At 32.1% G+C, this 13,148-nt stretch overlaps 1 protein-coding gene across 1 annotated transcript in view; it reads left to right on the forward strand.

Moving 5' to 3' along the window:
• The window catches only part of RasGAP1 (Ras GTPase activating protein 1), a 50,515-nt gene that overhangs the window by 14,317 nt on the left and 23,050 nt on the right, over positions 1-13,148 (forward strand). The window contains exons 5-9 of the mRNA XM_076468048.1: positions 2,180-2,336; positions 2,889-2,965; positions 7,423-7,527; positions 11,497-11,647; positions 12,624-12,772. Coding sequence (XP_076324163.1) covers positions 2,180-2,336; positions 2,889-2,965; positions 7,423-7,527; positions 11,497-11,647; positions 12,624-12,772 — 639 coding nt within the window. The remainder of the gene's footprint in view (positions 1-2,179; positions 2,337-2,888; positions 2,966-7,422; positions 7,528-11,496; positions 11,648-12,623; positions 12,773-13,148) is intronic.

Below are 13,148 nucleotides of genomic sequence, written 5' to 3' on the forward strand. Positions count from 1 at the left end.
AATAACTTGCTGAAAGATCATGACTTGCACAGTTAGACCCATTCATCCCAAAATTGTTATGTTATTGATACAAAAAACTTGATCATGAAATTTGGTGATTTTCTTAAATTTGTTTCTCATTCACTACTTTACTTACACTCGCATCTTAGCTTTTATCAAATTTTTGTTAATCATTAGTCTTGAGGTTGTTACCTAAACTCATATTCCATGTGGTATTTCTGTGCTGTAGCATATGACAGCTCTTCACTAATATCTGTGCAACTGACTTCCTCAATACTGATTGCTCATTCGTCACTTCTCAATCTAGCACCTGCATGTATAGTCACATAGATATCTTCTGACCTGGGGACAGATATTTCTTTCTTTGAGGACACTGTTCAAGAGGACACCAATTTTGACAACCTGTTTCCTCCATCTGGTTTTCTTACACCTCAGTCCACTCTCATTGATTTACCCCATCCTTCTTGAATATGGTTTCTCATGTTTGTTAGTTTTTGTCTCTTTCTACTGTGTCTTGTGATTCTTCCCTGCTCCATTCTGACCCAGTATGTGGTTATTTTACTTTACCCTCTTCTCCAGATATTCAGGTCCTTCTAGATCAGTTTCTCTCTCAACTTCATGCTGGACTGAGATTCACTTTATAGACACTCAAATTTTGTAGTCTCTTATTCAGGCATGGGGATCTACTCCCCCTACTTTGCCTTTCCACAGCCCAATCTCTTGTCTCCAGCTCACTCTTACACTCTGCTTTTTGAGGCTATCCACTGTTTCCTTGAATTATTTTTAATGGATATTCATTCTCATGTTTTTTTCGAGTTGGTAAATTTATCTTTGTCTGCTTTTCTCTCCATATGTGATTGCTTTGTTGTTTGGGATTTATTAAACAGGGACACCCTACTTTTTCAAGTATGTTTGCCAACCTTGTATGTATGAGATTGTATTCTGGCTGTTTTCATTTGCTAGTCTGTTTGTAGGGGTGATTCTAATTACTTTAAATCTCTTGTGAAGGCTAAATACCAACACTTCTTTTTTTTTTCTGTTTCATATCTGGATTTTCTTCTTTTTCAGTCCATCTGCTTTCCAAGTTTCTACACTAACCTATCAATATCCCAACTCTCACTTTCAACAATGTCAGAATTGATGGTAACCATCTCTGATTTGGCACAGTAGGGACATGGTTGGTTCTCTTGGCTCACCTCTGTTATACATTTGCAGCCAATTGTTGGTCCTTTGAGTGTTGTCAGATATACTGAGTTTTTGTTTTCCTCCCTTCCCCCATTGTTTTCAGTGCCAGATTCTTCTCTCCAACTCAGGAACCAGTATGCTGCCAGCATGTGCCAGAGACAGTTTTGGATCTCTTGCAGATACTATTGAACAGATTTTTATTCCTTTCTGTTTGTTGCCCCCAAACAAACAGAGGATTGGTGTCCTGTTATTGATTTTTAGAGCTTCAGCTGCTTTATTGACTTTACTTGTTTTACCATAAAATCCATTCTCACCTTCAGATAGTCTTTTACTCCAGTTCTATAGATGACCAAGTTTGACATCTCACATTCCAATCTTTGTATTCCTATTTCCTGTGCTTCCAGGCATTGTCTTTAGTGTGTTCATCAAGGTCAGATGTTTCAATTTGATGCTTTCTCCTTTGACCTTGCTGTGGGTCTATATATTTTCTGTCAAGTAATCAGAGCTTTTGCTTATCATATTAATGGCCTGGGACTGTAATTTCATCATTAAAAGGATAATGGGTTTTTGTGGCTCTCTCCCAACAAGCCTTTTGTAATCATACCATTCTCTTCCTTTGTTTATCTGGATTGGCTGGTTAAACCTTTGAAGATTTGAAATTTGAACAAGTCATATTTAAAGCTCATTTTGCATTCAACATAATTTTTTTATATTCCACAGCATTGAATGCACATAAATATTTTGTGTAAATTTAAAAAAATCCAATCATTTTTTGTTTTTTTCATGGACTTTAAATTAATGGCTTATTAGTTTTAATGAAATGGAAAGTGTCTGTTGTTACTGTGTATATATATGAAAAAACAAGCATTTGATTATAATTATTTGCAGTAATTAAAATGCATAAATAGAGAATAATCCTAGTTTTACTAAGCTTTCTCAAAATCATATTAATATATAATTTATTCATCAACAAAGTCTTTTATTACACTTACAGTGTTATTGAATGCAATGATCTCACCATAATCAATGGTGCCTGTGACCCATATGCTGCTGTCAGTATTTTTTACAGTTCTAGTAAACAAGAAACTAAAAGAACAAAAGTTCGAAAGAAAACAATTTGTCCACAGTTTGATGAAGTTTTTTATTTTGATGTAAGTATTACAAAACGAATTATATCAACCGAATTGTTTCCTTTGTTTATAATGGATCATTTGTTTTATTTAAATGGAAAATATATTTTAAAATAATGTATGAATTGTTTTAACTGCAAATAAGAAACTATAAAATTTCACTGTTAATTGGTTATTTTTTACTTGTAAATATGCTAGATGTTTAAAGAAATTTTAATGATTTAAAAACGAGTTTTTTATTGTGTTGTTTCATAGTGTAATAATCTTACTCAATGCATTTTTCATGCTCATGCCTCATATAGTTTAATCATTTAGAAAGCAAACTATTGTAAAATTAGACATATAGATGCATTTATAGCAAAATATTTTCTGAGTTTTGTAAACATTGCAGTTCTCACATATGAATATAGGTTTAAAGAGAAGTTTTTGGTATTAAAATGAGAAGCTGTTTTGGATAATTATATTTCAGTTACACATATCTATTGCAATTATGAGTAGATAATTGCCAAGCAATCATTTCTAGCAAAGTTTTTATAATTATTATTATTTTCCTTTGCTATTGGTTATATGTAGATTCCATCAAAAAGCCATAACCAGGAAAAAGATGTTTTCAAAATTCTGGAAGAAGATATTGGCAGTGTAGAATTAAGGTAAGTTGAATTTTATAAATTCAAGGTTAATAAATGAATAATAATGTTACATTTTAAGTGAAATTGATAATAGTAGGCAATAAAAATTGATACTAAATAGAACAAGAATTTTTATTTTTTCAATTATAGATAATGGCCAATAATTATCTTCACAGTTATGTGGGTGTGAAATGGATTTTTATGACATATTTATTTGCATTGTTTTAAGCTTTCAGTGCTTACTTAGAGAAAGCTTAGTATCTTATTAAGTTTCATGAGAATTTAAAAAAAATATATTTCAAACTTTGATGAAGAAAAGTTTACCATCATGATTTATATGGAAGTGAAATGATAACTTGAAAGATTTAGAAGGAGATATTTATTGTTTTGGGACATGAAATGTGGAAGTCAATTGCCCAAATCACCTTCATTCATGTGCATCATTTACTAAGTTGGTAGATCAGAAGTTCTTTTTGTTTACTTATATTGTGCAAACATCATTTAACAATCAAAATACAAATATTATATTAAAATTACTCTTACAAATTGTGATAACTAAACTAAATTATTTTATCACAGATTATTAGATATATTTATTGATAAAACTTTAATATTTCTGTTATTGTGCATATATGCATGCAAAATACAATCAACCAGTATTTCATTTATTATTTTTATACATTTTCTTTAAAATGTATTATACTTTATCATAAATTGTTTTGCATTACTTAAAAATATTGCATAGTTAATTAGAATAAAAGCACATTGATCAGTCACAACCAAAACTTAACATCCAAGAAAACTGTTTTTGTCTTGTTTCATATCAGTTGACTTGGAAATAAGTTATTATAAGTTAGAATATTTGTGATGTGTAACACTTTAATAATCTAGATTTTGTATACATGAACAGTATTACCAATAGACCTAGCTGATTGGTGGACTTGAGTTAAGAAGTTTCACATACACACACATGTGCAAGTAAAAAAAAAAAGGGGGGCATTTGCTTTAACTTTGTGACTCATTCAGATGTCTTAAGTTATTGTAACATGGTGTTAATCTTCTACTTTACCAAGTTGTAATAAATTAAAGGAATAAAAAGTGACATGACTCTTTTTGAGCTTCTAACTGGAGAGAAGATAACTTGCTGGCAGTATCTGCCACCAGCATTTTTTATTTTTGTCTTGTATATACAATGGTTTATGAAACATTGTACCAATCAGTGAATTAAATCTAATGATTCAAGGGTCCTCTGATTAATCAGTTAGAAAGGACTACTAATTGCCTAGCTATTCTGGTATCTTTGTTACACAATTGCATTAACATTATGAGCAGTATAATGATGTAAACATTGTTACAACTTAGCACTTGTGCTGTGATACAGTTACTGTTAATTGGCAGTGTTTTATTTAATGTGCAACTGTATTTGATCTGGTATTATTTTTGATATTGTCTGTCATTCAGTTTATATTGCTGATAAGCATGTCATTGTTGGAACAATTTTGAGAAGCTACATGTGTCTTATTAAACTCGAACTTTTGATAAGTAAGCCTGCAGGTCAGGTCATTAGCATGAATCATATGAAATAAAAAGGTAACCCAGCTTGATGTTCAGTTTGATTTTGATAATTTTCAAAATGTGAATATAATATTCTGCCTGATATCTAGTAAATTTCATATGCTTATCTATGAATAAATTGTTTAAAATTTGTTAAAAAAATACTGAGTAAACATTTATTGGTATGTACGTCACTCAATAACACTAGATTTTGCTGTATACAAGGTATAGTTGATTTTAATATCACCATCTTAAAGTGAATCATTTCCTGTGACCCATATGAAGTTTTCATCCTTACATTTAAACTGATACCACTTAAGAATATTCTGGCCATAAGGCAAACAATAGTATTATGTCTATAAATGACAACATAAGGATGCTAGACAGCACTACATAAATTAATTATCAAATAGCATTACCTGAAAGTAACAGATAGGATAAAATCCCTGTCACAAATAATTGAAATTTTATAATTTGATTTAAAACAATTAGGAAATATTTAACATATAGTTCTGTTCAAGAGAAAAAACTGTTATACATGTTTGAACTTTCTCATCTTTTCATTTATCTGTTCATATAGTAACCAAATTCTTGTTTTATAAACACTTATCTTGTTACTGATCGATGATCATTTAAACAAATGTGAATATAAATCTCTGTGTCAAATTTTGTATCTCGGGATGGCTCGCCATCACAAACTTTTATGTTTGTGATGTATAGCAAGAACATTTGTTTGTTTGAAGCAGTACATTCAGTCTTATTAAATTAAAAAACAATTTTTAGATCAGCAACATGCTTCAAGCCATATATTTTAAGGTTTGTTGAAAAAAAATTTTCAAACAAGAAATAGCTTGTGCATATTTCAAGAGTTCTTGATTTAAATGAGTACAGTTGTATTGTATCAACTTTTTTTCATAATTTGTTACTAACTGTTACTTAATGAAAGATACTGTTAGTTTAAATTAACTCATGGAAAGTTTTGCCATGTTTATGCTAACCAATAATAAAGCATGTCTGGTAGTTTTGAGCATTTCTTATAAACTCTGCTACCAATAAAATTATAATCAGTCTCATTGTCAATGAGTTGAAAATGTGGTATTTAGAATCCCTCAATTACTAAAATTAGGTATCATAAAAACACTAGCAGAATTGTTAGATGTTAAAACTAAAGCAATTAGAGTATTCTAAGGCAAAAGTTGAACATGCTGTTTATTCTTGGAGTTCAAGAAAGCATTTGTTTGAATTTAATATATGATTAATTGTTAAAATAATGTTTATTTTGTTTAAACCATACACCCACGTGTTTGTATTATATGTACACACACACACACACATATATCATTTAAATACAGTATAATGTGCCTACATATTTCTTTAATGAATTTATAGCACAGCTTTTGTTCCCATGAATCTTTTCATTATAAAATCATATGTTAAGGTGCGAAAGTTGGTTAAAAGCCTGTTGCTATCATTTCATAATTGTAGTTTATTCATGAAGTAAAATTCATTATCTTTTTGTGGTTAGTGATTCATTATATGTTTCAAAGAAGCATAGCTTTAAAGCTCATTGTTTTAAAACTCGGAAGGGAAACACTTTTAGGTAATATACACCCTTGTGCAAATTAATTGAAACAAGTGGTCATTTTACAATACATTCAGCATGGCGGCTGGTGTAGGCTCGCTGGACTCACTGATTTCCTTTAATAGTCATATTTTCATACAGACGGCATCATTAGCTGTGTTTTACAGTACGGTCAATCTATTTTTGGGATATATGACAAAGTTTTGAGGAATATTATGTCATTTGAAATTGAGTTAGAAGGGAAAGGAGACCAGTCAAAAAACATCTTACCAACTCAATGAAGAAAAAACGGTATCAATAGGGTCTGAAATACAAGAACTGGACCCATGAACAATGGAGGAAGGTGTTATTCAGTGACGAGACTCATTTCTTTGTACATGGTCAAAGAAGTCTGCAGGTTTGCAGATCTCCAGGTTAGAAACTTCGAGAATCTAACATCAATCAATTTTTAAAACATCCCTTGAAGAAGCTGTTTTGGGGCTTTTTCAGCTACTATGGTATTGGAGGCTTACATATCGTAGAAGGTATGATGCGAGGACCACAGTACATCAAAGTATTGCAGAGAAGAGTCGTTCTAGAATTGAAATAGGTTTCCAGATGGATCTGGCATTTGTCAGCAAGATTTGGCTTCATGCCACATATTGAAACTTGTGAAGAATTTTATGACTGCAACGTGAATAAAGGTGCTGGACTGGCCTGGAAACTCTCCTGACTTAAATCCTATTGAAAATCTTTGGGGGATTTGTAAAGAAATGCTTTGGGGAAAAGACTGTACTATGGAAGATAAGCTAATTGAGGTGTGGTACCACAATCCAAAAATTAGTAAAGATTGCAGTCAACTCGTGGACTCGATGCCAAAGCGGATTAATGATCTTCTGAAAAATAAAGCCTGTCATATCATGTATTAATTTGTAATTTTTCGATTCTCAGAAATAAAAGGCAAAAAATTGAAAAAATCGTAATTTTCCGTCTTGTTTCAATTAATTGGCACAAGGGTGTATTTGTGTTAAGTAGTGGAAGCTCTAGTGAGACTCCTGGTTGTTTTGAAGATAATTCATTATCTGTAAAAAATTAATTTAATAGCTACTCAGTTGATTGGTGTCAAGAAAAGAACAAACAGGATAAATTCACTGACTGTTTCTATAGTAACATTGGTAATTAAATATTAACCAAATATCTGATTATATTTCTGTGAGCAATAGTTTTTTATAGGATTCCTCCCCAGTATACATTAGATAAAGACATGCATACACAGTTCTAGGATATGAAGTCATTATCATAAAGTTTAAAGTACTAGTTCACTGACTGTAGTGTATGTACTTCCTATACTTGTTGGTTCCAGAGTTTCAGTAATGCATGATTCCAGTGGACTGTTTGGAAGTGTGTTTCTCGGTGAAGTTAAAATTCCTCTTCATGGTCTGGACATTATTAAAGGTCATAATGCTTGGTAAGTCAGTTTTTGCTAAATTTATCTTCAAGTCTAAAGTCTGAAACTCTGTTCTGGAATGAAATTTTATGAAGATGTACATGTTTCTCTCTTTAAAAAAAACTACTCTAGTAATTCATGAGTAGTAAAAATGATCACAGCTTAGTTTAAACATTACATATTTTTAATTTACAATATTTTTTCTCTTTTTTGGTTACATGCAGATTCTTGAACATATTATTGTTGAAATTATTATCAGTTAGACATTTATCAACATTGTACGCATATGATAAAGCATAGTAATGTTTATTGTTTTAACTGAGGGCATCACTATTCCCGTGTCTGTATAAATAAGAATATCAGCTTCTTTAGCTGTATTATTAATGAACTTATTTTGTTTCAACCCTGTTTTCTGATTTATGTAAAAGGTCCAGCATACAATATATTATGATTTTCTTTATAAACTTTAAAGGTGTTTTTATATTTGTACTTTTAATTCTTTGTCAAGCTGTTAAATAAATGTTTCATTTAATAGTATAAAATAATTTGTGTTATAAATAGAATGGTAATAAAAAGTTAATGAGCATAATTTAGTTGTATGTCATCTCACCTTTTATTATAGAAAGGTGGAAAACTTACAAGTATTGTAAATAATGCTTCCAATAAGGTACTTCCCTCCTTTCACAAGATAAGCTATTCCCATTTGTTGCTCCCTTCTGTATGCAACCCTATTATTATGCATGCCATAAGCCTTCAGCCCCTGACTGGAATCATCTTGCATAATTTCTTGACCAATAGGAGCATAGTACATTCATGTGATGCATGTGCTTCTACCAAGCTGTCACTCCTTGTTTGGCAGCTCTTGAACTCTGACATTTTTCTCTTTCATCTTGATTTGTGTTTGTTATTGAAGTGCTTTCATTTAACATATTCAGTTTTGTTTTATTGTTTAAACATTCAGATTCCATTGCTTTTATTTCAGTTGCACTTATTTCTTACTACAAATGCTTTTGTGAACTGATACAACATGAATTCCAAAGTTAATGTCACCACTTCTAATACCTTGCATTCAAATGGTACTTTGCTGCAGGCTTCCATTGTGTGGTTTATTCACAAGGAGATTGAATACTATATGGATCAGCCTTATCTCCAAATGTTGCTCCACTTCTTTCTGAATTTTCCATGCCTTCCCTTACTCTTCCTGAGGATTCTGTTCAAGGTTTCCATGTTTTGGAGTTTATTTCTCAGGTATGTCTTGTTTTACCCCTTGCTCCTATATCTTATATTCATTCATTATTGCAAAAATATACTTCCCAACCTTTAGAACTCTTTTGCTGTACCAGCTAAGCCATGCTTGTAGGATGTCTTAGGTCATTATCCTATCTTATCTCAAACCCCTTCACCTGTTTCTTTTTTCAGTGATCTGCCTATGGGTCCAAGTTGGTACTGATTCCTGTGTCCCTTTCTTCCCCTTCCCAGCTCTTACATGTCCTTCCTTCTTGCAGTGCCATGATTCATCATTTTTCTCAGTAATGACTGATATCCCAATAACAGTTTTGGTGACTACCCACGGATAATCTCATTTCCATTCCTCCTCCTTTTGTAGATGATCTCTTGTGGTGGCTGGACAAAACTCGCACATTGGCAAGTGTATTGCTTTTTCGTCCTTGTACAGATTTACATCTCTTTACAAAACCCATCTTCTCGGAGCTTGGGTGCATTGGTTGAACACCAGGAGGCTTCTGGTCATTGGTCTGCTGATTAAAAATCTTTAGTTATCAATGTCCAAGTGTTTCTTGCTATTTTTTGGGATTTGTTTCACTTTCTTTCCATTGCTAATATTGTCCAGTAATAATCCATACCTAAAAATTAGACAGGAGTGGCTTATATCAGTCACTAAAGAGGCACCCAGTCAATATCACTCTGATTTCATACATTGGTATCATATATTGGGCCTATAAGCAACCGATTTATTTCATTGCATGTCAATGTCAATTCCTGAATGCTTTCAACCTCATGGTAGATCATCTTTTCTGACACAATTTACCTGATGAAGTGATCACTTTATCTTATTTTGAGGTGGCTTTACAATATGTGAGTTTTTCTCCTCACATTGATGCATTTACCACCTCCCTTAGTAACCAGCTTCCTCTCTTTTGGTTCCTAGTACCTTATCCTCAGGCTTTGTTACACAACTTTCTATATTTTTATCTTTCTATGTGACTGATCCATTGGGTAGTTTCACTTATCCATGTTGGGTCCTCCTGATTTCTTCCTACTAATCTGCTCAACCAGGGTTTCCTCATTTCCTCTAATTACAGTTATCTCGTGTACCACAATCCTTATTGCTCGACTTTCATGAATGCCAGTCACTGGTTCTGCATTCTGCACCTCACTTCCTCCATCTTCACACCTAGCTTTTGTTTGATGCTTGACAAGGTGATTTGATTTTTCCTGTCATGTAGATTTTCATTTAGCTCAATCCATCTGTCCTTCCTCCATAAAAGTGTATCAGTGAAAATGGAATGAGTGAGCCAGTCAACATAACTCCTCACAAAGGTATCAGGCTATCTATCTTCCTCCCTCAATTTCTCCTTCTGTGCTGTGGGTCAGAGCAGGGGTGTGTGGGATTGTTCTAATTTTATCCTTGACTCTTTCTTGTTCTGCTATTATCTGGATGTTATTGTCTTTTGCAGGGTTCCAACCAAGTTCACAGCCACAGAAGTTGATTGCATGCATTAGAAATCCTTTGGATACTGGATGCCACATTCCCAAATTGATAACTCAGAACTAAACCTGTGTTATACCCAGGTATCAGAACAGTTTTCACTTCACTGGTTCCTAGGTTTGAGGTGAAGGTGGTATGATTTTCATCCTTCCTTTGCTTGGATATCAGTGCCTTGCAAGGAAGTTTTGGATGTAGTTGACTTACCAAGAGTGTATTTGCCATGTCCTAGCTACTCTACACTCTCGAATGCATCCTAGTTTATCACTTTTCTTATTGTGGGATTGAGTTGCTATATATTTCTGTGGTTTGGATCACTTTCCCACTGCATTTTCTCCCATTCAGATGTGCTCCTTTCCTTTTCTGTCCTGATTTCTTACACGTTATATAAATTGGCAAAGAGTACAGCTTGATCAGAAGTGGTGTGTTTCCCCTCTTCAGGTCTTTGGACCTATTTCTCTGATCTACAAAAGTAAACTTTGGATGCTTTTAAGGGGCACATCTTTTTTTCTCTTGCACTGGTCCCTTCTCCTAATCAATGTGGAATTATAGCTAATTAATCTTGTGAGAAGAGGGAAGTACTGAAAATGTATTTCCACTGGGTACTTCTTTCTTCTCACACTTCCTCCCCACTCATTTCTGGTACCTCCATCATTTGCCAAACTTTAAAGTGGTAGTTCAGTAGAGGCACATAGAGGGAGTCACACATGCCATGTGAGTGCACCATGCTCCTATTGATGGATAAGTAATACATGATAATTTGCATAAGGAACACGGAATCATTTGATTCCATTAAGATGTGGAAGGTTTATGGCATGCATAATTAAAAAGTGGAGGGAAGTTCCTATCAGAGATACATTTTCAGTATAGAAGAATTATAACTTTTAAAGAAAGTATGGTTTATGAAGAGTTATAAGTATGAATAAATCATATTAAAACTTCATATGGCATGATAATCATTCTATTAGTGTTGTTTTGTCAGTAGTATACCTGAGATCATATGATCAATACAATACATTTTATTGTATTCTTTCTTACCTAAAAGTATTGGGTGTAGTATGTCTGATTATGATTAACAGTGAAGAAAACCTATGATGATTTTTATCTCAAAATCTCAAAAAAATTAACATATTTATCATAACTTATTGTTGAAGTTTTGTTTGAAGCTCAGTGTTCTTGTTTTTTTATGCAAGATCATTAATTGTTTTAATGAAAGTTTGAGCTAATTTGGAAATTTTTCAGTTTTCTTTTTTTCTTTATAAAAGGTATTTCCTCAAACCACGAGACCATCATCCTCAACAGAAAATTGAACTTGGTTCACTTAGACTTAAAATTTACTACGTCTCTGACCATGTATTTTCTAGTCAGTTTTATGATCCATTACGGAATCTTCTGCTAAATTCTTCCAAGGTGAAGGTAAGAAATAGTTGAGAACTAGAAATAATACATGATGTAATTTTGATTTAGAAAATTACATCTACCTAAGCTAACCTCATTTTTTCTTTAGTAATTAAAACATCAACCTTTAGGTTACAATAAAATAATACTTGTGTTCAACCTCCTGATTTTTGAAGATAGATTACAATTCAAACATGACTAGTCATGCTAGTTATCCAAGAGTATATTGACCAGTTGAGTATTTCAGCTTTAAGCTATTTTGTTATTTGGTAAGTGCTAAGGAATATCAGGTTGTGATTTTTTGCTCCTTGGGTTAATAATCTGTCTAGCTTGTTGTTTAATCTTAAAGTATATATGTATATATATAAATTCCTTAAATTGAAAATATTCACTGTTGACATAGTGAGCATGAAACTACTGTATTGATATTGCTAAAAATTGTAATACTTAGGTAGTTTGATAACGTTAGATCTTGAGGACCAGATGTTGTTTGAAAAAAGTTTTATGTTTTAGGTTGTGAACTAATATAATTTCCAAAGCATTTTTAGTGTGCAATTACTTTACTTTTAACATGATGAAAGTTTGTAATTGCAGCTGTAGGTAACACATGTTTTTATTACACCCTTTTAAAAATAGAACTAAACAATTGACGAGGGTGTCCCATAAAGGCAATTGCTGTCTGATATTATAAGGTAATTTCCTCATAGGAAATGTACTGTATTTATTTGGAGAGTGTGTTATATATTAATGACAACTAACTTTGTTGTATCAACTTTGAAAACCATTTGTTTCCTTGATTTAAATGTAGCACACGTGTTTATTTTTCAGTTTATTTTTCCTATGTAAAAAGGGCCTGAAAAAGCTGAGTAAAAAGAAAATATTTCTTAAAACATAAAAGGAAAACTCTTTATGTTGAATACACACATTTTAATGCTCATAGTATCTCTAATATTGTATAAATCTTTTGTTTTGACCATATTTTTTTCTTCTTTAGCCAATTACTTCAAGCACTGCTTATGTACTAGGTGAGATTGTTACCAACAAGATAGATGCTGCACAACCTCTGGTGAAAATATTTATGCATCATGGAGAAATAGTGGCATTCATAAAGGCATTGGCAGATTGGGAGATCTCAAATGTTAAGTAAGTATGTGGTATATATTATTACAATTTATGCACAAGTATACTGTAATAAAATTTTTGTTTACAGAATGTTTGGTAAGAGGTTTTTACCAACAAAATGTGGAATTCAGGACAGGAACAGAAATTTTATTGTAGATTTATGTCATTTTTGAAAATACAGAACATCTTCATAATACCACTAACTACAGACAATTGTTTTGTGAATAAATAAATGAGAATGATTTATTTTAATTAATATGTTGCTTATATCCATTTTATACACATAATAAAGTTTAATTGTAAGCATTGACAAATTAATAGGTTGTTTTAATTTAATTACCAAATATTTAGTCCTATTTTTACCAGATATATTATTGTTAAGTCCTCAAAGCAAATT

The sequence above is a fragment of the Tachypleus tridentatus genome, chromosome 11 (genome assembly GCF_004210375.1).
Source record: "Tachypleus tridentatus isolate NWPU-2018 chromosome 11, ASM421037v1, whole genome shotgun sequence".
In the NCBI taxonomy this organism is placed as follows: Eukaryota; Metazoa; Arthropoda; class Merostomata; order Xiphosura; family Limulidae; genus Tachypleus; species Tachypleus tridentatus.